This window comes from Hyalella azteca, unplaced genomic scaffold, assembly GCF_000764305.2.
Source record: "Hyalella azteca isolate HAZT.00-mixed unplaced genomic scaffold, Hazt_2.0.2 contig10554, whole genome shotgun sequence".
NCBI lineage: Eukaryota > Metazoa > Arthropoda > Malacostraca > Amphipoda > Hyalellidae > Hyalella > Hyalella azteca.
In genome coordinates this window covers 69,725-96,339 of record NW_025940588.1, presented here as the reverse complement: position 1 = coordinate 96,339, position 26,615 = coordinate 69,725, and the positions used below count along the sequence as shown (strand labels likewise).

Sequence of the window (26,615 nt, the reverse complement as noted above, 5' to 3'; positions counted from 1 at the left end):
TTTCCCATAAATATAATATCAACACCTGACCCTGAAGACAAACTACGACCAAATTTAATTTCCATTTGTGCAAATCAAGGTTCATAAAAAGGATGATGATTGAGAAAAAGGCTCAAATTTCTGCCTTCCCTATCATTATTTCGTAGTGAAACTCAAAACTACCAATCTTGGTTATGCATCTCATGAATAAGTAGTTCTTACTGAAGACCAAAAAATTGAATATTCACCACCAATCCCATCAAAAAATAACGCTGAAGACTAACATCTTCAATATTCGCCGGCCATCCTATAAACATCACATGCTCAAGACAAAAAAAAAATTCTCCTCCCAAACTTTATGAGCAGGAAAAATCATCGAGTTTCCATGAGGTTAAAAGTTCGCCTTTCGTGAAGCATATCGAATCGAGCTCGGTAATAAATGAAGAAACTTCCGAGTCTCCTTACTGCATTACTCCCAGGTTGTTGTTTCGAGAAGTTTGCAGGTGGCCCGCCATAAATCTTCCTAAGGGCTCTGAGCCGTAATATTTCATGAATAAACAACAGTCTCAGAGACTTGGCGTCCGTTTCTTTATTTATTATTTTCTTTTGAGGGAGAAATATTCGTGTACAAATAATTTCTGCAAGGGAACCTGCAGCCCTGAAGGCTTTCAGTTAGCAAACGATTTGGTTTCTCTAAAGTGTGTTTATATTCGTTTTTATGAGTTTTAAAGTGTACCACCTTAAAAATACGGATTTTAAACTGACTGGATGACTTATTTTCCTGTCAGAAAAATAGTATGTTTAACCGTGCTATGCTCCTGTCGGAGCATAGCACGTTGTGCTATGCTCCGGATAGTGTTTTAATGAGAGTAAAAACGTAAGAAGGCTTAGCATTTCTTTTATTTTGTAGCCGCCAAAATAAAAATAAAATAAAATTTAGACTTCATTTCTTTGTATCTGGCAGCGAGAACAGCTGTCATCACAAGAACTAAGGGTCGAGTTTATTTCAATGCATCCGTGTTTTCATCTCAACAAGTTTACGAACTCTTGTGTAAATGGTGTAGTCTTAACAGGACACACTTTCGTGAAATTTGTGTATGGTAAATATCTATTATGCTTCTCGAATTTAGAGCTGTGGTCGCATTAAATATTTTTTAATGCGTATCTTTTACCAGTGGTTTCGTTCCGTTTGTTCTCAATTTAGGCAGCTAATTTCTCAAGAGGTTCACTAAATTTCTATAAAGCATCGTGTGCGATACATATCCTTAATAACTTTAAATTATTCTTTTTTATTTTATTACAGTTCGCTTGTCTCGCTACTTCAAGTTCACTATTTTAACCCGGTTAACTAAAATAAAATATCTCGGAGACTACACCGCTCGCCAGAATCTAGACCTACAGGACAAAGATCCATACCTCGATAAGTCTTCACGTCCAACAAATGATTCCGCGTCACAAGTTGCGAGAACGAGACTTCTTGAACTTGTTCTCATACCACGAATTACTTGGAATTGCTTTGGGAAGAAACCTTAAATTAAAGCAAGTCAAGCCGCTGAATAATGACCCCGCTCGAAGTTTCCAACACAGTTTCGGATCAAATTAGAAGGGGTTCAAACAATTCGACATCATTAGATTTTTATGGGAACCGGCCGCAACCATGCTAACCTCAAATTAGATTTGAAAATTTTCGAACATTTATTATAAACGTTAAATTATTTTTCGGGCGTGTTCAATTAAATCACCGATTAAATACAGCAAAAAGCTTGCTCATACTTTCAACAAAGATTCTTTTAAATAACTAATATGGATTAACGTTTTCAAATGTCAATTAAATATTAATTTTGAAGTATAACTGATGTGTATCTCTTGATTTCATTACAAATATCAAATGGAGTTAGCTGCTAATTGCAGAGCTAGAAAATACGAATGGAATACGAGACAAACCTGAAGCCCGCACTCCCGTTGCATCGTAATGCTTGATTTACGCTTCCGTCTCGCCGCTGCATGTGGCATGCAGACGACGGCTGCAAATTAAGGGCGAGATCAAGAGGAATTAAGTCCAAATTGGCCCACCGCCTTAAACAGTCGCCAAACACACGACCAGGAACTTGGTACTCAGCTGGTTTGTCAGTTAACCGCCAAATTAATGACTTGATTCCATAATCAGATCGTTATTAAGTACTCAATACTTCAGTAATGTTTATGGTCAAAATAATTGTGCGCAGTAAATCTGAGTAAATACGTCAATTAAGCATCGTTAGGGGCCCAAGAAAAGCTAGACATCATCAGCAATTTTATATAGTTACGGAAGAAATGCTACAATCATTGCTCATTGCTTATCTGTTTGCCGAACATGAATGCGAATGTTCTTTTCTTTGTATTCGTGTGAAATAATCAACATTTTCTTAAATTTTCTTTCATTAAGAGTTGGTATGATGGTATCTATCATAGGCAATACCCATTGGCTGTAAACTCAAAATATGTCAGTTCACCCACTTGATCGACAGACATCTATTTATTTATCGATGAATTGTGTTTACATAACTAATACTCCTGTGGATTAAGGGGAGCGTCTACCCTAAAATTGAAAAATTTTACTTTTTTGGTTTTCATACTAATTTTAAAGCTGACATTCTGCCCTATCCAACGGTACCACTGCCATCTCTCTATGTTGATTTATGATTTCACGACATTTCATGAAAGGGGGGCGGGCGGGGGAGTTCTTTAAGAGATAGGAACTAATTAGCTGGTGAGCTCTTTGTATATAGTGTCTACTTGAGTTGTGCTGCAGTTACGTGTTTAGTCTCATCTTAGAGCTGACATTCTGGCCTATCCAATGGTACTACTACCATCTATGTACGTCGATTTTTACGTACACGACACTTCATGAAAGGGGGGCGGGGGGGTACTTATTGTCACGGAAAACCTATCTCCTCCTAGAGTTTCAAAGCTACAACAATGACACATATACCATTCGATTCGCAAAGAATAGATCTACAAAACGACCTAGCCGTTTTTTCAATTTCGTCATAGTTTGGATTTTATTCCTGAAAAAGAGGGGGTGGAAAGGGGTAAAATCGAAAAATTTCCGAAAACTTTACGAAAAATGCTCCCACACCCACAAAAATTAGAAATTAAAAAAACGGCTAGGTCGTTTTATAGATAAAGATTTTACGCATCGAATGATATGTGTCTCGATGTCGTAGCTTGGAAATCCTAGGAGGAGATAGATTTCAAAAGTACCCCCTTTTTTGACCGTTTTCTATGAATTTCACGTTTTCTTTCATTTTTTTCGAAAAATTTACTAGAACAAAATGTGAGTTTTTTCCATTTTACATATGTGTACCAAGTTTCAGAGTGATCCGTTTGTAAATAGCCGAGATAATTTTTGGGGTAGACGCTCCCCTTAAATTAGAGATTACATCAAAAATTACACCATTGCTGCTCCAGAGATATCTTGATAAGAGTCTCCCATGCATCACAAAACATGATACAGCAAAACTTGAACAAATTCAATATTTAGGAGCACAATGAACTGTCACTTTCTGGAGTAAGCATGATAGGATTTTCGTGGTCACAGGGATACATCAACATACATATTCAAGAGCATCAACATAATCAAGTTAAAAGATTAATACAAAATAAACAGACCGAATACTAAACACTTGTGATCCACCTCCGAGGTGGATCACAAGGCAATGACAGGATAATAGGCCTAAACGAGGTGACGTTATTCAGAGGTGACTGAATCGAAACTAGAATTACCTTACTTGTAATACAACCAAACATTGCACAAAGTTCTCTAACAGGATTATTAAACTAAAGAATATAAATCATTCAATACAATAATCGTTTAGTAAGCTTTGTTTGCTCCTACATCATTGCTCCAGAGATAGATAAATAGTTTGCAGCACCCTGAACTTTCACTTGGTGGAATAGGCCTGTAGTCGCCGTTTCAGTATTTTTGATTTTCCATGTTCACTGAAATTTGCAGCAAGAGAATTGACCTACAAGACGCAGTTCACTTCATATGTGCCCCAGCATTCAGTGTTGGACCTAAAGACGGATGCCTGCTGTACCCGAGGAACCGAGCTATTCGGTTCATTCGATTTATTGTTTAATTATTTGGATTGTTAATTCTGTTTCATGTATATATATCGTCCCATTTTCCTTATATATTTTTCTTGTATATTTTCCTGTTATCTGCTTTCTAGAAACCATACGGCGTGGACCACTTGTTTTTATCGTGCCTTGGCGGCGCATCATAGAATAGCGGTCACAGTTCCCAAAGCACTAGACTACGAGAAAGTCTTTTAGCATTTTAACATTATAAGCTATTTTATTTTTATTTAGTAATGAATTTTTATAATAATGAATAGAAATCCTGTAATGCAATAATGGCTAAATAACCGTTATTCACACTCACAACAGTGCTCCAGAGATAGACAGTTTTGCTGCCAGGCTTCATGGGATGGTCGTTGGTGTCGTCCACTACGAGCAGCACGAGACTCTCAGCCGCCAGTCCCCTGGCGTCAGCGACGCGCACGCGGATCACGAGCTCGCGCCACACCTCGCGGTCCAGCGGCCGCTGGGTCAGCAGCGTCGCGCCGCCGCGCCCGCTGTCCAGCACTGTGGCGTGCGCGTGGACAAGGGAGAGAGATAGGATAAACGAGAGAGATAAATGGAGAGATGGGACATGCATACCAGTCAATAATAGGAAAAATACTGTTGAATAATAAATGCATGACAATGAAGTTAAATGAGTGTTAGATTAGACGATGTTTGTATTTCTGGAAATTTTAATATTGGTTGATGTGTGATCGAATTTGATACAAAATTCAATCTACATAGTAAATGTGTCTAATGATGTAATTGATGACCACACGATGTGAGTAATTTAGCAGAAAAAATGTATGCGTCACATAATGTAGATATATATTTATATCCTTCATAATAACCAACTGTCTGCTTTAGGAATGTTGCATGTCTTTTTCGTAGAAGGATAGCTTTTCAAATAGGTTGAATGTCTTTTTGTTAAAAGAAACTAAACAAAACATTTATTATCGATCGAATTCAAACTTTTCTAGTGGTATAATTTTACATTTGAATGAATTTAAAATTCAAGAAACAATTGAAAACTGTGTTTTTCTTTGCGCCGTAAAAGTCGAAAATGATAGCCTGTTCACTCGCTTCACATTCACTCGCTTCACATTCACTCGCTTCACATTCACTCGCATTGTACAAAAAATTTAACCTTCATCAACATTTATATGGAACTGCAGTGAATAATTTCAGTTCAGTTAAAACGCTATTTCCAACACGTCATTTTTCTGTGAATGTCCAACATAACTTATTTGGTGGCTAGAATTGAAGAACATTTGCACGTAAAAGAAATAAAATATGAAGGAATATAAAACTGCCAGCGGGGACAAGATCAGAACTCGTGCGCCTGCACGCGAAATGGCGATCAGGAGCTCCGTGAGTGATTTGGAACTCACAAGACCATACATAATACAAATGGTATATAATGAATATTTGTTCAGCGTAATATCTACAATAACAGAAGGATAACCAATGTGACTTTCGCTGCTAATCTATATATGTTCAAAAGGAACTGTAATAAAACATCAAGCGCGGACGTTGAAAAAACCTTACATGGATCCATCTCCAGTGCGATAAGTTCTTTAATGTGCGGTGGATTAGACTCCGCCAGGGAGAACTTGAAGGGCGGACCGTTGCCTTGCGCCCACACGTCTCGGTCCGTCGCCGTCAGCACACCCACGGGCCCCGGGTCGGTGGCCTCTAGCACGTGCAGCTTGCGAGGCTGGTTCAGCTCAGGCGGACAATCGTTGACGTCTGCGAGGCTCAGGCTCATCGTGGCCGTCGATGAAAGAGCCGGAGTGCCGGAGTCAACCGCCACGATTTGCACGACTGCGATACCGCGATCAAGGCTCTCGCGGTCCAAAGACCTTACGACCTTCACGGCTCCCGCTGACGAGACGGACAAGTCTTGCGCGTAGCGCCCGGTGACGTGGTATGAAACTGACTGGGAACCACCCTGACAAATAGATATAAATATTTTAGATTAGTGAGAAGTTCGTACAACAATGTTGGATTGCGTCGATCCAAAAAGAATTTGCGGGAGTAAAGGTAATCATGTGGTAGTGCTTTAGTGAATTAATGCGAAACGTAAATCATTCTCAGTAAGATATACAAAACCGGTTGTGGTCGTTGATTTCGCATTACAACGAAAACTGTCATAAAAAATATACTGTAATGACAATCAAATTTTGGGATTAAAATCACGTGATAAATTTTGAATTTGGCATTCAAGGATATACCTCAGTGTCAACTTCTGTTAAATAGTGAATTTCTACATGCTTTGATGATCGTAACGAAATGCAGGAATTATGAATATGCTGACAACTTTTTGGAAATTTTAGAATAATATCAACAATATGAATGAGTGATGATGGGTGGACTTCTCAGAACATATTATCATTTACATCAGCCGAAAAAAAATCGTAAAATAAATTAAGAAAAAATTCCTGCCGCTGCCACTGCCAATTTGATTTGGAGCACTCAGGAGGATGTGAAATCTGATCGAATAACAAGTTTTCGCAAAAAAAAAAAAAACGAAAAAAAAATCACACAGAAGTTTGAAAGATGATCACAGAATTGAAAGTTTACTTGGTCGGGATCAACGGCTGTCATGGTCGCCAGGATCGTGCCAGGTTTAACGTCCTCGTCTACGACGACGTGAGCAAAACGTCGTTTGAACTTGGGTGCGTTATCGTTGACGTCGCTGAGTTTAATTTCAACCCACGCCTGGTCTGTGTGTCTGGGATCGTCCCAACCTCCTCGACCCTGAAATTATGGCAATAAAAAGTAATTTATAAATTTTGATTTTCAGAAAAGTGCAGGTCAAATTTTGAACGAACAGTTATAAAAATTAAAACAGTCGTATTATGAATTTATAAAATTTGTATAGTCAATTAAAAAATTTGACTATTACTTGGAATTTCTAACTTCGTAAAAATTATTCCATGATTACATTTTTTATAATTCTAATATTTTTATTTTTCTGAATTTTATGTTCAAAGCCTATTATAGGAGAAAATTGCTTTCATATATTATCGAATTATAATGACTGTAAACTTTATCATTCGCGTCATAACTTATTTGACAAAGTATATATTTATAATCGACAGATCACAAATATGTGATCGACTTAATTTGACAGTCTATCAAATTAAGTCGGCATTGCCCGGGGACACAAAAATTTTAAAATTGTTTTAATTTAATTGAAAACTAATGAAAAATTGTCAAATATTATAACACTTATCACTTTGAAATTTCACGAGTGGAATTTCTCGTTGAACCTCCTTCATTATTGCCTCAATGAGCATATTTTTTTAATGCTCACATTATTAAAAAAAATTAAATCAAACAAATATCAATGGATTTGTATTGTCTTAATAACAATTTTTTGTCAATTTTATACCAAAATGCCTATAAATCGGTATATTCACAAAAGTCAAAGCAAAAAGCCTCTAAATTTCAGCTATAAGTACTAAGCCGATGTAAAATACGAGTTCGTTGATAATAATTTCCAATAAATCATCGTTCGCAATCGATCCAAGTGTTCATGTAGTAAGTTCACCGTCCAAAAATAAACTAATCTCTGATCGTTGCTCAGCTCGGCTGCAACTATTTGCAATAATCAATCATGAGCACAAACTTGGTTCATCATCAGAAAAGTTAGCGACCTTATACCTACAACAATATGTTCTGATATAATGAATTCAGATTTCTTATACAAGTGGCAACGTTTAGATAAATTGCATTTTTTAAGTAGGCAACAACCTAGCGGTCATCTATTAAATTTCGTTTATTTATGGAATTACTACAGAGCAAATGATGCCTACCATTTGCAAGACCATTAAGAACATGAATGTATTTTACACTCTTAACTTATTTTCAAACTTCTCAATGATGAAATGAAAGGCCAGACTTTATTGCAAAATTATCCCTGCCCAAATGACAGAAAGTAACCGAACCAAAAATTATACCAAGCACCGGTCATTTCCCATTGATCTGCACAGCGTCGGTAGCTATATGCCCTGATTGCTTCCTAATAATGTTTTAAATAAATGATAGGCATTAATATCCCATCAAGAAAGATAAATTTCAGCTGCCAGAAGCATTAGTATTACTTGAATCAACTTGAGGCAAGGCTTGAACCTATTCATGAACATTAGAAAGTTTTAAATCACGCCGATTCATTTTATAACGCGCGAACTATGCATAAAGCCCTTAATTGTCACCTAAATAGTGAGATTATTTAATTTCAATGTTCATAAACGTATCCGTTTTATAGGGTTTGGATAGATACTGCATTATAACAACACTTTACTTTGACTCCAATAATTTGAAGTCAAGTCTAATTAAAAAAATTGTATTACAAAGGAAATTTCATTATCTTAATAACTTTTGCCAACGAAAACACGATAAAATTAATATTAAACATAACGTTGAACCTGCAAATATGAACATGACGTTGAACATGCAAATATGAACACATTCAAGTGCACAAAAATTAAAATTAAGTACGTATAAGTGTCATTTTCTTGATTTAGATATAAATCGTTGCTAACATTAAAAGACTTAAGCCTAATCGATATTGTCTTAACAACGCTCAGCACCATTACAAGATTCGTCAATTGCACACAACAATTTTTAGGAATCGCGAGTAATTTTCTGCGGTTTTTGCCAATAATAGAGCCCACGTTGGTAAAGTTTTCTAATCACATTATGGATGGACCGGAAAAATCAGCAAAAAAATGCAGAATAACTGGGCTCAAAGAATTTTGTCTTGCTAAAAAATTTCATGAGTTTATTTTGTTTCGCCTATAACAAAACACTAATCTTGCTAGGTTTTACGCAATATTAATAGTATTTTAAATTGATAAATACAGTAGGACGCCTCTCCGAGATTTCAACCTATAGAGAAAAAGTTAATGAATGTCGTTAAACAACAAATTCGAATTTGCTGGAGGCCTAATATTGAGACTCCTGACCAACGTCAAAATAGGAGCAGAATAGTTCTTGAAGAAAGTAAAATGGGAAGTAAGGTGATGCTAACATTCGTACGTTGCAATAACAAAACCGACTAATACAATTGGAATATTAGGGCAATTTTTCGGGAATTCAGATGTAATCTCCTAAAACGTTCATTCATTATATGAATAATCTTTTCGGTCACATGCGAATTTGTTTCAGTAATAGAAATACTCTACACACTCCAAATGATTGGTAACACTATTTTGTAATTTAATCAAATACACTCCACATGACAATTTCATTTGAAACTTTCGTGCGATTTTTCATCAGTTTTAGGCGCTATTCCTGTTAACGTGAAAGCTAGCATGAATTTCTAAGAGGTATGAATTACCGCCCACGATCGTTAGCTATAAAAAATTTCACCAAACATAGGAGTTAAATGATCCATTTCACATTGTGGCTAGTGAGCTGAAAACAATTTTCAATAGCCGTATCAAAGAGATGAACAATAGAATTGTTAGTGCTTCCGATATGATGTGAAGTATTACAGGACAATTCGTGGCATGCGAAAGCTTTTATTTCGTCCTAGAGAATGAGCTGAAAGAACTTCCTGCACAGTTGTTATCAAGACTCGATGTTTTTTCCTAGAGCAGCTGAGTCAAATACTTTTCTAAGAATTCCGTGGCTAACATTTATATCGATGATAAATTACATGGTAAAACTGCCGCAATAGCATACCGACAATATTTTAGCATCGTGTGAATAACGGTCACCTGATTGACAAGCAAATTCCAGAAAGCATTTATTGCATACATTTCAGAACGCAAATATTCATCTTTTCGCTACTCCACAATGTTATTGCATGATCCACTGCATACTTTAGAGAAAACAATGCTAGAAACTTTGAAAATACTGACAAGAAATACATATCGTATCGAAAAACAATGTTGAATAAATTTTATAAACATCAAATTGAAATCTCCAATGTAATTCTCGAGCAAAAAAAAAGTAATTATTTTGAACATTTTAATTTTGCGAGAAATTAGTGTTGATTGTACAACCAATAAAATTGTTCAATGTTCAATACGATATAAGAATTATTCTTTCAAGATGTTCTGGCATTATGACTACGCAACAGCATTATTGCTTGGCAAATGCAAGTAACTTTACTTATTGCTAAAAATATTTAATTTATTAGTAAATAAATAGGCAATTTAACTAATAGGCACGAGTAACGACATGAGTGGTCTCAAAATTTTCAACTCAAATATTCAGTTAAAGATGATGTGACCGAGTACTAAAATTCCTCCATGTGGAAATATTTCGGAACACAACAAGCGAATAATGAAGTATTCGCTTCCGTCAGTTTGGTATTTTTCATTCAAATAAAATTGATTTAAATTCGTGATTTGTAATCTGCATTCAAAACCAGTTTTTTGTTCGCAATGTAAGAAATATAAGCTGTATTTAAATTAAAAATAGTCAACCTAAGAAAGGAATGTAGGAAGATTTATTCCCTGGACATAGTAGTAGATTCATAATCCCTTTATTTTAGAATCCCGTTCAGAATATTGAAGTAACTCACGGATATGTTGATATTACTGGATAGCTTCAGCATTGGCTCACTGCGAGGAGCGACTGAAAGTTTTCTTTTAATATTCCAAGTGCAGACTACAATCAAAAACTTAGCTGATGGAGGAACGTCGAACTTTCTGTCAAACATTTTTTGCCGCTCGCTCGGACCACATGCGTCATATTCCAGTATACATTCCAAAAAAATATAACTCAGTACTCACAGCAGTGAGTGAGAGAGAGCGCATTTTCTCGTCGACGAAAACTTGAGGTCACGGACAGACGGGCGGACAGACGGACAGACAGACAGACGGACATGGCGAGCACAATAGTGCATCTTTTCCATAAATGAGAAAATGCGCTAAAAATTAGAACGACAGAGAATAGCCTTATTCAATCTATGGTATGCTTGCCACCGCCATGGTTCCTATTTTTAAACACCGAAAGGAATTGCATAGCTACCTGTTTCATACTTGTGACATAGAAAGGATCTAATTCATTAAATTTTTCACGGTGCGGCGGTAAGTCTCATCAAAATTGAACCGATTCATTGCTCGTATAATGGACCAATACGTGCAATTTCGCGCTGGAATTATTGTGCTTGAATTCGATTCTTCATTTGCTTTCATTCATCTTCCTTTGGGAGAGTGATTTTCTTGTGGTAAGTACTTCGATCGCTATTAAAATTTAAATTTATCAACATATATCACTTCAATTTTCTAAAATCTTAGCCGTGAAGAAATATTTATCATTGTTATCATCTATTAGCAACACTCACTAGGTTTAATATTTTTTCAATGATGCCGTTTTTATCAATGTCTTATATACTCGTTGAAGCTATTACATCTTTTTCGAGAAAAGTCAACGTGGATTCATGTTAGAAATATCTCATTGTGAATGCTACTGAAAAATGTCATCGTATCGTGCAAATGATTTGTTTTTAATTGAAGGAGCTCTGCAAAAAGCAACGGACATGGTGATTAATTTTTCAACATTGAAGATATGTGAAAAATTTGTGATATACTCACTCTATCGGTGACTTCGACCATAAACCTGAAGCCTCTTCTATGCACTTCGTTTTCGTAGTCGAGCGTTTTGATGGCGTAGAGCTGCCCTACGGAAGCGTTGCCTGTCGTCTCGTTGCCTTTACGGGTTTCGAGTGACGGGCCTTCGGTCGGTAAACTGGTTTTTTGAATTCCCGATGCAGCATTTCGGTTGTGTGGGATACTTTTGTGCTCATGACTTGTCGAGTGCTCGGGAGTCGAACTCATAGCTCGGACAGCGAAGTGGTCCCAGCCCCAGCCTGAGTCCTCAACTACCTGTTGTGTCCGTAAGTGAGTTGGTAGATGGCGCTTCGTTCCCGGGCGTCTCCGGGACGATGAGTTTCCACTCCTTCTTGAGCAGACGCGGCGAGTTATCGTTCACGTCAGACAGACTGACGACCACCGTGCCGGTGCCTGAGCAGACAACATCGTTCTCAGCAACGCGTGCTGCTTCAATTTTATGGAGCCATGCATTCAGTTTACTTTGACAGTAGGGTACTTAGTGCGCAGTACATTAGTTTGATCTTAATTAGTTATAAAATCACAGTACATTTTGAGAGTGTTAAGAGTGCAGTACACATGTTGGATGTTTGGAAGTTTCATGATCTAATATATTTTTGGTATTTAGCTACTAAGTTTTGAGTATTTAAAAGGATTATACGTTAATTATAAGTATTGCAATATAATTTGTAGCACCTGAGCTCTAATGCTCGAGTTTTTATTTTATCACTAGTATCCGCAGACTTTCTACAACTACTTAAAAAATTATTTCCCACTTGCAAATAATTGTCTAGGGTTAAAATTTCTTAATTTAACACCTGCTTGGCGCAGATGAACATGGATTTACATGACCTATATATAACTAACCCTATCTTTTTAACATCAATTTTCACATAAGATGCGAAATTAATTTACTTCGGAAGATTTTTTTATGAAAAGAATGTTTTTCCTCACCCTTCAGGCCGCCACCATCACTAGCCACGACCTGCACGTGGTACTCTGGTGTGGTCTCGCGGTCGAGGCAGCACAGAGCTGTAGTTAGGATACCGGTCCGGGGACCGATCTGGCGAGTTAATTAAATAAAACATTAGGTAAAGGTGCGTGCACAGGGACAGTAGTGGCGGCCAGTAAAACTTTCATGTGCTAACTGCGCCCGATCTGGCGAGTTGATTAAATAAAACATTGGGTAAATGTGCATGCATGTGCACGCAGGGACAATATTGGCGGCCAGTAAAACTTTCATATGCTAACTGCGCTTGATCTGGCGAATTAATTATAAAATAAAACATTAAGTGAAGATGCATGCATGTGAACAGGGACAGTAGTGGCGGCCAGTAAAACTTTACTTTTATATGCTAACTGCGACTAATTACAATGCTACTGGTCTTGTGTAGATTCGGGTACTGAGTTCTCTTACGTGGCCAGTATATATAGCGCCTTTCGCTCAAAACTGACATAAGAACTATCCAGCATGTATGTCAAAAATCAAATGTTAATAATATCTCTATATTTGAACGCAAATAAAGCAACAAAATAGAATAAGATCAGAGAATATTCGGGTATTAATTATGGAAGTGAAATTATTAGCGCAGCATTAATGTCTTTCGGTAGCGACCAAATATGATTAGCGAAGAGTAATCATCAGGACTGTAAATAACAAAAGATGAGTGGAATCTTGACGTTCTCACGTAACTCATTGAGATTCCACTAACTAAATTAATCTTACATGCACAGCAGCGCAGAAGTTTCGCCATAATTTCAATGTTGTACGCTCAACTGAAGCAATTACTTAAAGCAAGACAGCAAAAGAGCAATCATCACATGTATAAAATTTCAATTGAGGATGAAATTGACCAAGAAAGCACTCGACTTGAACAAAAATTTATTATCGTTTCTGCAGATGGACAGAATTATTCGATTATGTGTCCGTGTCGGTACGCGACTATAATGAAATTCAAATGCTGATAGAATCTATGCAGTACGCACATCTTCGGGTACTGATATGCTCAGAATCGAATTTCAGAGCCTCTAAAGAGACTCGAGAAAATGCTAAACAACAATATACTGAGCACCAGCGCCTGAATAGCAAGCAGATTGCACTTGACAATCCCAATCTCGTCCAATAAAGGCGCGATAGATCCAATCGCTTCCCAAACCACGTCCAACAGATAAGAAGAGTTCTTTCACTTGTGTTCAGCCAAATATAAGTTGTTCCAATCAGCTCGGGAACAAAAACAGAACTATTCTTGGCCACTAAAAATATGCTTGTTGAGACTATGAGCGTACTTGCTCTTGAGTATTGGATGGATAAATTGATCCAGATGTCCGCACTTTGCTCGAATGTTGCTTTAAAGATTGAAAATATTCCCTGCTTTTAATTTGATCACTTTCCATTACTGGCTGTGATAGGAATGTGCGCGCGAAAATACATTTGTCATAATGACAGAGGGAATAAATTTATGATACACATTGCACAACATGGATAAAAATGAATGAGTTGCAAATAATTTTATTACTCCAACTGAAAATTTAGAGCATAAAAGAACAGGTGAAATATTGATCCAGAGTCAAGACAGGTCGATTAAAACCTTATATATCAGGATATTTTTGCAAACAAAAGGAAAAATGCAATGAAAAAGGATTGAATCGGTAACCTGGAAAAGAGGAGCTCCAGTTTTATCCTGCAGGACATTCTTCTCGATGGCGTAAGTGAGGCGAGCGTTGCTGCCCTCTGCAGCGTCGTCGGCGTCCCAGGCCTTCACCACCGCCACAGTCAAGTCTGTACAGAGCGAGGAGCCATATGCCATATACCATATACCATATACCATATATCATATACCATTTCCCATATACCATATACCATATATACCATATACCCGCTACTAGCATGGTAACTGGATATTGCAGGAGATGATCTTTGTGTTTGAACAGAAGGAATTCGGTGATCTTGTTTAATTAATAATGTCTTCTGAGCACGATTTTAAATGTGCACATAAACAGGAGAATTTTTGTGAAGCAGATAAATGGTTTATTTTGAGCACGATTCCATCTATGCGAAAGCGTATTATTCAGATTTGTTTATTGTTGTAATTAACGGCATGTATAACATTGACTTCCAAACCGGGCAGTTTGTCGGTTGTGTAGAACCTTTCTTGTGATTAAGCCCAATAAACAGCTCATATCGTGGGCAATTGGAGTTTTAGATATCAATCGCTATCATTATTCAGGATTAAATTCGTAAATCTTTGATACAATCGCCACCATGAGCATAACACGATTTTTTTTTGTTCTGGTAATTCGACTGAAACCAGGGTTTGGATGACAACAGTAATTGCTGATAACATCATTAAAATATCCAAGCCTCGATACATGATCGGTAATGTGCCCGCCACTTTCGCAGTCAGTTACGTCATATAATCCGTTTTGACGTGAACGTGTACATTAGAACAATGAATTAAACCTCTAGAACCATATCCATGCATTAATACTAATTTTGACCTTTGATAGGGGTGATGAGAAAGTTTTTTGATGAAACAATTCTGAAGAGAAACTTTTGACCCATGCAAATTGCGTTCATTTCCGAATCGTATGCGGCAGAAGTTTGTGTGTGTAGTGCAGAAACTTTATAAGATGTCGAACACTACTCAACTTTAAGAAAATTTTCATCCTTTAGCACGAAATTTTTGAAGCAAACAATGTCGAAGAAACATTAATTTTAAAGGGCATTTCCTATATCTGTTCACACACATAAGATTTCCAAAAATATTTGAATGGAAACAACGTTGTTTCAAATGAGAAGAAGGCAGCCTCACATAAGGGACTATGAATATATATCATCACCTGTTTTCAACATGTCTATAATAATCTCAGTGTGAGCAATATAATTATTATTTCATTAGGTTGTTTTAGGTAACAAGTCCTGGCACGGAGCTTTTCTCTTATTCGACTTCTAAAGTTGAGAATTTTTTATTGAAAATTTATTCCTTTCAAACAAATAACGCCTAATCTCCCCAACATATTTCAATTTGTATGCACAAAACCAAGATAAAGGTAAACAATTATTTTATATTACCCGTTACTATGTTTCATGACTCACCTATGGGCCCATTTTCCTGGACCTCTCCGAACATGGTGGCGTTCGGAAAGACTGGCGCGTTGTCGTTAATGTCTTTTACAATAATAGTTAATTCTGTCTCGACCACGTGGATGCTCCTCCTAACTCCACTCCCCAGCTCAATTAAGCGAAGTAGTCGCTGATATTCGTCGAACAAATTAAACTGAGATAAAGAGCCTCCCTCGTATAGGCTGTCCAGGCAGCCCCCGGAATCGAGTTTAATTCCAGGCTGGTTTGTGAGCACGCTGCGCTTGTGTTGGGAGTTCGACTGGACATTTTCTGGTATTGCTGAGTATGTTTCACCAGGTTCATCGTGGAGCATTTGAATATTTCGTGAATAATCTTGATCTTCATCTAAATTATTGTCGGCGAAATTCACTTGATTTTGCTCAAAGCCGTCTAAAAAAATTGTTTGTTCACTCGCCACGATATCATCAATGTTTTGGAACAACGGTTGAAACTTGGCTGAAAAAATATTTAGCTCCTCTTGGTCAATTTCTTGAAGTTTATCTTGCTTCAGATTATTTCGTGACAACCTTCCATCTGAAAAATCATCTTTTTCTACTTTTTTGCTGCTGATTTCTTCATAATTTTTTAAATTGACAGCATCTTTCTTAGCCTTTATACTTCCGGCCGTGGATGATTTGGATTTAAGATGAATATCCTCCACCAACATTCCCTTGTACTTGTCGTCCGCATCCTCTGCTCCACGTTCACTGACATTAAATTCGTCCACATTTGTGTCTCTCTCATCAAACTGTTCTTCATGATATCGTGATGACGGTGGGATCGTATGCATTAAATTGTGTACTTTACTTGATTGCAGCTCATTATCAATTTCTCGACTAAGTTTTCGTGGTAACCACCAAGAATCTTCAATTATATCTGAGCCGGGCACCGAGGAGATATTAGAATATGATTGTCGCCTTTTAATATCACCAGGATGTATCAATTTTTCTTTTCTAACCGATCCATCGATTTCTATTTTTTTATTCCTATCCCTATTCCATCTACCTCTTAAATATGAGGTAGATTTCTTTTTTCCATTCATAGGTCGTTCGATGGTAAAACTCATTGCTTTGTTCTCTTGTTCCATATTAAGAGGTTTATAAAACTTTTTCGTTTTATCCCTCTTCGCATTTTTTCCAGACCAAACCTGATCATCGTACCTCATAGCTCTCCGTTTGATATGTGCTGCATTTGATCGTGTTTTCGGCGCGTTATGGTCGCGCAATGCCTCATAAATATCCGATAAGACGGCGTTAGCGTGTATTTCATCTCGACACGTGGCATTCACAACAGTCGTTTCAGAAACCGCACTCAATTTCGAACTAATGTCCAACTGCCGTAAATTCTCATCTGCTGAGGTAGTTTGAAGCTCGAGGAGCTGCTTCTCCCGCACTGACGTGTTTATTATCCCCTCGAGAACAGACGGATTATCTTCATCTAATTGAATTTCCAGACCGGGAACAGGAGCTTGAAAAGGACCAACTCGCAGTCGTGCATTGCTTCTAATGGTCGGGGAGACGACGTGGGGCTGCTTTACAAGCGCATCTCCAGGGCCGGCGTCTCGTTTCCGACGTTTATTATTCCCTATTAAGAGCTCAGCGTTAACTTTCAACTCAACTGACGGACCAATGAGAGGAGAGTCAACAGTCAGGACGTTACCTTCAGATAATGAGGCAATTATCTGATGATCGTCGTTTTCTCCGTGAAATTCCGTTGCTTCAAAGACATTAGAAGCTGCAACGTCTTTTTTAGGAGATATTCTTTGATTTGTTCCTTTATTTAAGACACTGAAATAATTTTCCCGCTTATGGAGAGGCTGGGAATATTGAATTATTCTCTTTGCTTCTGTATCAGTAACGTGGATCACGTCTCTAATCTGGCTATCTTGCGAGGACGATTGCGATGAAGTGGATATTCTGTAGCGTTTTACTTCCTTGTTGTCATGGAGACCAAGATTTTCGTTGAATGTCACGTTGCTAGTAAACTGCGTCACTTCATCGGTCACGTTGTCGTATCCAACTCGTGACTCATATTGAAGGTGTCTCTCGCTACGGCCTTTGAATGATTCACCCTCCGACAACAGAGGTAAAGGCTCCTGATGAACCTGATCGGTTTGAGCGCGCAATTTCCTGCCTTTGTATCGCGATGTAATGCCCGTCTTTAGACTTCTCTTTTGAGACAATATCAAGCCAAGATCTTGACGCGGAGCAGCTTTTTGCGTGATTAAAGTAGCCCCATTGGAGGAAATGTTTGTAGGATATACGAGCGAACTCGGATGGCGCTGAGAAACAGATGCGCGCCGCCTCCATTTTTGGTCGCTGTTCGTAATGCCGGTAACTCCTCCATAAACTTTCTTCCTCGCCTTTGATTCCAAATGCGATTTCGGATTTACCAGAGTGGGTTCTTCTAAATTGAATTGGCTTGCTCCATGATACTTGTAATTGGAAAAATTCGATGTAAATGTCCCAAGATGATATTTATTTCGTATCCTAACCTGATTTTCTCGGTGGCCTTTCCTGACTTTATCGTTCCGTTTGTGTCGTTTATTGTTGGAATTGCTCTTTACTTTGCCTGAGTTGATGAAGTAGTTTTGATTTAAAACGAATTTTTCGCTGTTTAGGCTACCATCTGTTGAAAATGGCAGAGGTTCATCATCAGTTTCTTGTAGTAGCTTTCCATCCTCTGGGATGGAGTCACCACCATATGCAGGGATTTTTTCATCCACGCTGGCGCCCTCCAACTCAGCACCTCCATAAAAAGGAGGCTCCCGGTTTTGGCTCCAGTTTTTTTGACCATCACTGACTTGGATTTTCAACTTCCAAGTGGGCTTGCCCTTTGGAGGATCTCGGTCGAGAGCCTGAGGTCAAAATTTAATTTCACAGATTAGCCTTAATTAAACTTGAAAGACTTGACTCTAATTAATGCATTTTTAATTATAGTGTAAATAGAGTGAAACTGGAGAAGCTTTAAAGACATGAACTAAAAAATTTCATTATGCAAAATATATAATATGGTTTGATCGGAGTATATTATGTTTAACGACCCATAACGAGTAAAACTATTAAAAATAATAAAATTACGCGATTTCCTCATGCCTGATGGATACATTTGTTCATCACGATAAATTTATGTAGGATTGAGGAATTTATGCTCCGCAAATATTTTAAGGAAGATTATTATCAAATTTCATGTTATAATAAAACGTCATATATTTAATGAATTATGGGGCAACACATTTTTTTAATTCATTTGTGTTGAGTTCTCTCTTATGTATTGTGAGCAGTTAGTTGCAACATCACTCGGCAGAAACACCAGTCTTTGCACCTAATTACTTAACCCTAAATCATGTCACGATTGTCTTGCTTACCATCGTGCAATTTAGTTGTGCAACTTGGATTCTGTTTTCAAATTTCAAAAATTTAAGTTTTTTGTCTGTAATATTTGTTACTTGTTGATTTATTGCTAATATTTTCCTAAAAGTTTTTATTTCCACTTATATAGTCAACGAGAGCCCAAACGTATAAGTAAGCTACTCCCACAGAGTGCCACTTGTTGGTACAGAATATTGCGTTTAGAGCATTCGAACTCCTGTCATTTTCAAACAAAATTATTGGAACTTTCTACATTTAGAACTATTCCATTTTTGCTGCTAGGCACATGCTCCTCTGCTTGCCAAGATAAAGCAATTGCCTACGCCACATGGTTTTTATTTTCTTAATAGCGTAAATATCAAAGTTATGAAATTATTTCAAAACATCATAGTGGAATACTGCAAAATTTTACGTCGTATTTTGCAGTTAATAAGAGGCATAATCTTTCCAAAATGCGCCGAATGTTTTTATTCTGGGAAATGCTACTTCATTTATTGAGATGGAACCCGAGGATTCGTCTGCTTTTATTCATACATTCATTTCTAATCTAAGACATCATCACAGAAAAACATTAAAATGGCCATCGTTGCCAGCAATAATCAGCTCGAGGAATATATTTTTTATATAATACACTCAGGGATTCCCCTTACACTCATATGAAAGTTTATTTTTTTCTAGAAAAAACTTGAACTTTCTGTGATGCCACGAGGCAATATGAAGGCTGATATTAAAAAGTGATATTTGAGCAATTCAAGCGTTATTTTGTATTATAGAGAACACTCGACGTGTTACGTGTTTAAAAAAACTGTCTATCATCCACAGGGAACAATCTGTTCCCCATCTGTCCCCATCAATCATGGAGATTGTTCCTACTCCCCCTTGCTCAAAGAAATATGATTTTGCTTCGATCCACAGTTGGGATTAGAACTGCCGTGATAAAGTTGCGTGAAATGCGTATCGTTTGGTTTATTTTCATTGTGGTTTTCCAAAATTTAGTTTTTGATTGATCAAAAATGTCTGACAAGGGAGTTTTGGGACAAGTTTTATTTATTTATTTTACGATTCAATGCAACGTTTTTAACAATCTCGTCAGATAATTTGCATATAAGTTAGTCAAACGAAATGCATTATGATCTATCAAAGGTTTAATTAATATCAAGGAGGTCCTTTTAATGTATGCAAATTTTGCTGAGACTCGGGTGCCATGATTCTGTAGCTGCTACAGGATAAAAATTATTATTATTATTTTGACAACATGAACGTTATGATCATAATTAACTTTTGATGAACCAAAAGTTTCTGTAGCTACAAGGCTTTCTTATGTTTTAACAGCTTCCCAATTGGGACCAACATTATTATTAAATATTTTGTCACTGAGTATTTATCATTTAAAATTACTCTATCTTAAAATATGAAAAATCGTAATATTTTAAACGATAAATTAATTCCCGTTAGTCGCCTGAAATTTTATCCTTTTCTGTGTTCTTAGTTATATTCACAGGCGTAATTAGATGCAAAAATGCGTTGCTCATGCAGCCAGGAATTAAAAAGTGCAAGAATTTTCAATTTTACCAGTACCAGAAGGCAATACCAGAGAAAAATGATCAAAAATATTTTTCGCCTAAATTTTGTCTATTCTATCGTTTCTAAGTTACATTGCGAATCAACATTTCCACATTTTATATAAAAGATTTAGATTACAAAAAATTACTGCGATCCCTAAAAATCAATTTACCCCATTTACCCTCAAAGCACTTCTACCTCACTTCCTATACATTAATAACGTATGTAATATGTAATATTATTAATGAATTTGGATGTTCTAAAATCACAAACTTGTTGATAGCTAATGTTCAGCCGGAAGCCGTTAGTCATGTAGTTATCACTGCTCAATGCAACGTTCTATCCGTGTAAGATGCTAATATTCGATAACATATCGCCACCTATAGAGACAAATGTATCGCAATTGTGACCGTTGAATATAAAATAAAAAATCAGCAAAATTTAATCAAAATGTTATCTAGTTATATTTTAATAAATCCGGTTTCAAATCTGCATTCTTATTTCTCTCCACCCAAAACCTATTTCCCTGCGCAAACCCATTTTCTGCTCGTACAATTACACTGCGGTTCATTCCATATATCAGGATCCGGCAATCAAGTCGGTATAAAGTGCATGTCCTGAGACCCATGTGAATACTTGTATAAATATCATGTATGTACTTGTATTAATACAGTGACGGTAATTGTAATAAGGCCGTGTGGGCATTTCTGCTGGATTAAGTACCGCCGTTGGTCTTACAAGTTCCTCAGTAATCCGAACTCTGGGCAAATGATCGCGCATAATCGTTAAAGCGCTCGTTACGTTGACGGGAATGAGAGAACTCGACCTCTGCTACCTTATATGCATGCAATGACGCTTCTCGCTTCCCGTCCTTTCCATGGAAAATAAATCAACAAACTCATTTACCTGTACAAATTTCGATGATTCGGTAATCCTCTTCGCAAATTAAATTGGATAGGTAATTCAATAAATTTCATTAAATCACGATTCAAGTTCATAATTGCATTAGATTTGCTTAACAGATGCATATGTTGCTACGTTGTTACTTTCAATGTTCTTAAAGCTGAGGTCAATTGATAATTGCCAATGAGCAGAAGTTAAATCATTTTATATTGTGATCATAACGTTATAATGTCACGAAGTCATGCATGTTCTGCTCATGCGTAACTTGACAAAAGCTTCAGCGCGGGCCTGTAGAACTACACGCGAACTGATGCAGAGCTATGATTAGGGTATGGCTTCAATTATACATTAGGGGTATTGCCGCTCTAGGTCACACAAAGATCATATATTCGTGTTTGTAATCTTTGCAGCAACTGATTATATGGAATATTTGATGTAGCCATAATGAATTTTTTTCAGTTTCCTCTCATCTAATCAGATGATACACATTTTATTCATTTATGATTATTATACACTGATTAAATGAGTAACTGCTTATTCGCGATTATTCGGATATCAATTATTTCCGTTAATTTTCTTGCTGCGAAAAAATTAAACTGAAAATGAATTAATTTTTTCAGTGAAATTAGATAAATATTTCTGAAGGTATGATGATTTTGTTCAGATACAAAGTAAAATTTAAATTGTTACTTTCTTGATGTTCACAGGCATGAACGCACTTGTTCATAGCACACGCGCATGCTATGAATAGCACTGCTATGACAAAACGTAACTTATTCAAAATTCAAAATTCATAAGAAGGTTAATAATATTTTCAATCTAGTTGCATGGGTGAATTCAAATCGTGCCTGTGATGACTTATGTGATCTCTAATTCTGACCTCGCTAGCAGATCGCTGGTCGAGTATTAATTAAATTTAAGGCAGTCGTTCATCCACTTTAAATTTTTGAGAGTTTATCAGTGACTGTAGTTACTCCATCGGTAGGAAAATATTGTTGTTGAAAATATTGTTGTATGAGATCCTGAATGAATCATTTACTGTAGGAGTGAAATGGACATTGTAGGAGCAAAATGAATAGACGCTATACGACACTTCACTTGAGAAATCATGTTAAATTTATAAAACAAAAACTTGTGAAAAGGAAATCCAATTAATGTCATTTGTAAATTTATGTCTTCATTTGAGTTACGTTGATTATTCATAATACCTGTGTGAAAATCCTGATTCTTAGGTTGATTCTCGTCCATTAGTTTTACTGAAAACCAGTTGGCCGATTTATGACCAGTAGAACCATTAGTAAGAAATCAATATATAATTTAGTTCAAATTATAGAATAATGAAGATATTGGATGGTGAGTGATCTTATTAGGTTTACGTAAAATACAAAAGTACATGGCATAAAAAAACATTCAAAATTAAGGTAGACAAATTAGCATGAAGACGAGGTTGTATGGATTCAAATATCGATAAATCTAAATTAAAGAAGACAACAATACAATTGTTGCTACAAATTATAATTGTATCACTTAGTAATAATTTGTACTTTTCTTATTAGTATTTTAACTTTCTCATATCAATTGAGCTCGACCATCCAATCCAGGTTTATAAGGTCTTCAATACGATATGTGTTAAATCGAAGTTGTAATAGAAACTACGATATAACACAAATTTATTATCTATTTAAAATTTTAAAATTAATAAAGGGGCGGTCAAAAAAGTTTTCCAACCAATGAAAAAAGTGGATTAAACAATATTTAAGACGTTGAAACCACAAGAACGTAATGACCGTAAATAAATAAAAGGATATCTTCTTAAACAATCATTCCGTCCTCTACTTAGCAGCATTCTGCCTAATCCTTGCCTAAAATGAACAAATCCCTTAGATTTGATCATTAATTTTACCGGTAGTTGTCCAAAGATTTGTTCGACTGATGATTGCAACAGTCGAACAAATCTTTCGTGAATTGAAGATAAATCATTTCGTGATTGCTTTAAACGAAAGATCCTCGATTTAATCCCCGGGTTGGAATATCTTGATTTCTTTTCTAATTAAATGCAACATAGATGTTAAAAATGCTGAAATTAAAATTATATCTAAACGCGTTCTGATTTAATGTATTTAAGTTACAGGACAAACGTAATTTCCCGACATGACAGGCTATATGGATGCGTACTCGAATTTCCCCCTGCATATTCACTGCGCCAGACATCAGTCCCTAAAGCTAAGAAAAATCTTTGAAAAGATAATAATCATTTAAAGAACCTCAACTCTTCATCTTAGTCAGCGTGAATTTAACTTGAAAAGATTGCTCAATAAATAAACGTTATTTATATGGGTTGCATACTTAAATTAATTATGGTTGATTTGATTACTTCACTAGATGAATATAACATGTATGGGGCGCTTTATACAATAAATTTTATCTTAATGGGTTGTTTCGTAAAATATATATATACCTACTCTGAATTGTTAAGTTCAAGCCACACATTTTATTTTAATGTAGTCATGATATAATAAAATTTATTTAAATGGATTGCTTCATTACATAAAATTATTTCAAAGGATTGCTTGAGCCAATAAATTTCTTTTGATTGAATTGCTTCATTACACAAATTTTTTTTCAATATATTGCATGATATAATAAATTTTATTTCATTGGATTGCTTCATAATATAAATTTTATTTCAATAGATTGCATAACATAATAAATAAGATTTGAATGGATTGCTTTATAATAAAAATTTTATTTCAATGGATTGTATGATATAATACATTTTATTTCATTGGATTGATTCATAATATAAATTTTATTTCACTGGATTGCATGATATAATAAATCATATTTGAATGAGTTGCTTCATAAGCTAAATTTTATTTCAATGTATTGTATGATAAAATAAATCATAACTGAATGAGTTGTGTCACTGTCACATAATATATTTCACTTGCTGAGCGCTCACCCTGAGCTGCGTCACGACGCCCGTCTGAGGGTCGATGGAGAAGAAAGCGTCCTGAGACGGCAGCCCGTCTACCCCGTCACCCGTCAGCGTGTACAGAAGTCCCCCTCTGTCTACTCTGTCTTTATCCACGGCAGTTACCTGAGTCGTCAATGTTAGGACATAATTTTATTAAGTGAATGATATTTTGATTTAAATGTTATACAGTTGAGTAGGGCGAATATTTATACAATGCATAGTTTGCGGAAACCATTTTCCAATGTTAATAATGAACATAATTACTTACTGGACGATTAGAGTTAAATTTAATCTACAATTATTTGTCTGATGCATCCAGCTTCGCACATGAAATATTTGGGTTTAATGCTTTGGTGCAAGTTTCTTTTTGTCTCCGCGCATAGTAAAGAAATACCCACCTCAGTATTGACGCACGATTCGTTTTTACTTGCGTTAGCATGAAAATTAAGCAAAAGTAATTTGTCCAACCACAGCTTGAAATTCTTAAATTGTAAAAAAAATCACGGAATGATGGAAAGACATTTTTTGTGAATTTAAACGCGTCCGGAGTTAATTTTTATTAAAAAAACGAAGCAATAAACGCACCTGCACGATGGGCATAGGCAGGTCTCGGTCGTCCTCCTCGATGACGATGACGCTGGGCGGCGGGTCGCGGAACTCTGGCGCGTTGTCGTTGACGTCGCCAGCCGCGACGTGGACGAGGCTGTGCGACGTGGCGCCCTCAGCCTCCGCAGCCACGATCAGGTTGTGCTAGCCACACAAGACGCTCTTATTGCTCGTTTAATAATATAATGAATATTTATTATTTCATTGTTACACGCAAAATAATCATTCATATATATTTGTTTAATTATTTCCTGGCAAATTGAGTTGTTGATTTGTGATCATCAGGTTGTGCTAGCCAGACAAGACGCTCTTATTGCTCATTTCATATTATAATTTAATATTATACTTTATAATTCATAATATTATTATAAAATTATAACTTAATTTTGTTCTTATACGCAAAAATATTCATTCAAATGTATTTGTTTAATTATTTCGTGGTAAATTAAATTGTTAATTTGTCTTCATATAGCCAGCGTTTCATTTAGTGGCGAATGCAAATTGATGTAATGCCGCAAGAGAAGCGAGAAGCAGTCGTGTCAATTCTAAAATTAATTTAGAGGCTTCATCTAATTTCTTGTATCGCAGTTCAGTAGGAACGAAGTTTTGGAGCACAGCTAATCGAAGGATCAGTAATGATTGTCAAGGGTCATCACTAAAATTCGCACGTCCAAGTCCGGACACATGAAACTACATCTCACAATTGAGTATCTTCAAAATGTATCCCATGTTTAATAGGCCGCGAAATTTCACTTGAAAACGGCTAAAGCATAGGGTAAAAGCTGTTTTAAAAAAGGTAAAAGCTGCTGGAACGATTTTGTTAAAAAATTTTTTCTTTGCCAATTTCATTTTCTACTTTGTCGGGAACTTTCTTTAATCGAAAATTCGTTTAATGGGAATCAATTAAATTAATAGTTTCAAATGCGAGTCATGAATGCAATACGCCGAATATTCAGTTTCAACGAGCATTTTCTGTGCGTCCGCCATTAGCAGGTTAGGAAAGCGCGCGCTTAATTTACATATCGTCCATGTTCGTTCATATTCGCGGGTGGCAGATTCTTTTTTTAATTTAAACTTATTCTTACTTTTTAATTTGGATTTTGACAAATACACACGTTTTTCATAATGTAATAGTTCTGTTGCAAGTGAAATTACTAGAAAAATTTCATGATATTTGACTTTCAAGATTTAGAAAAGCACATGCCTGTCAAACTCATAATTAATTAACGCATTTTCATTGCACCGAAAAAATCTCCGCACGTATACAATTTGAATGACCCTTATTAAAATTTTTTAACTCCTTCAGTTTGTACTTCCATATAATTCTTTTATTTTAATATCTGGGCAAACATACAATTATTAACTGCACAATTTATACTTCACGGATTCCCGAAGTAAGAAACGTGCTAAGAGGT

General features: G+C 36.3%; 1 protein-coding gene across 1 annotated transcript in view; it reads right to left on the bottom strand.

Annotated features, from left to right (window-relative positions):
- LOC108665228 (putative neural-cadherin 2) overlaps positions 1-25,194 on the bottom strand; it is a 48,269-nt gene extending 23,075 nt beyond the window's left edge. The window contains 13 exon segments of the mRNA XM_018151962.2: positions 4,406-4,608; positions 5,635-6,037; positions 6,670-6,846; positions 11,643-11,750; positions 11,889-11,934; positions 11,936-12,071; positions 12,612-12,720; positions 14,312-14,436; positions 15,754-16,039; positions 16,928-17,884; positions 18,275-18,637; positions 24,580-24,717; positions 25,180-25,194. Coding sequence (XP_018007451.2) covers positions 4,406-4,608; positions 5,635-6,037; positions 6,670-6,846; positions 11,643-11,750; positions 11,889-11,934; positions 11,936-12,071; positions 12,612-12,720; positions 14,312-14,436; positions 15,754-16,039; positions 16,928-17,884; positions 18,275-18,637; positions 24,580-24,717; positions 25,180-25,194 — 3,066 coding nt within the window.
- Positions 25,195-26,615: the final 1,421 nt, after the last annotated feature.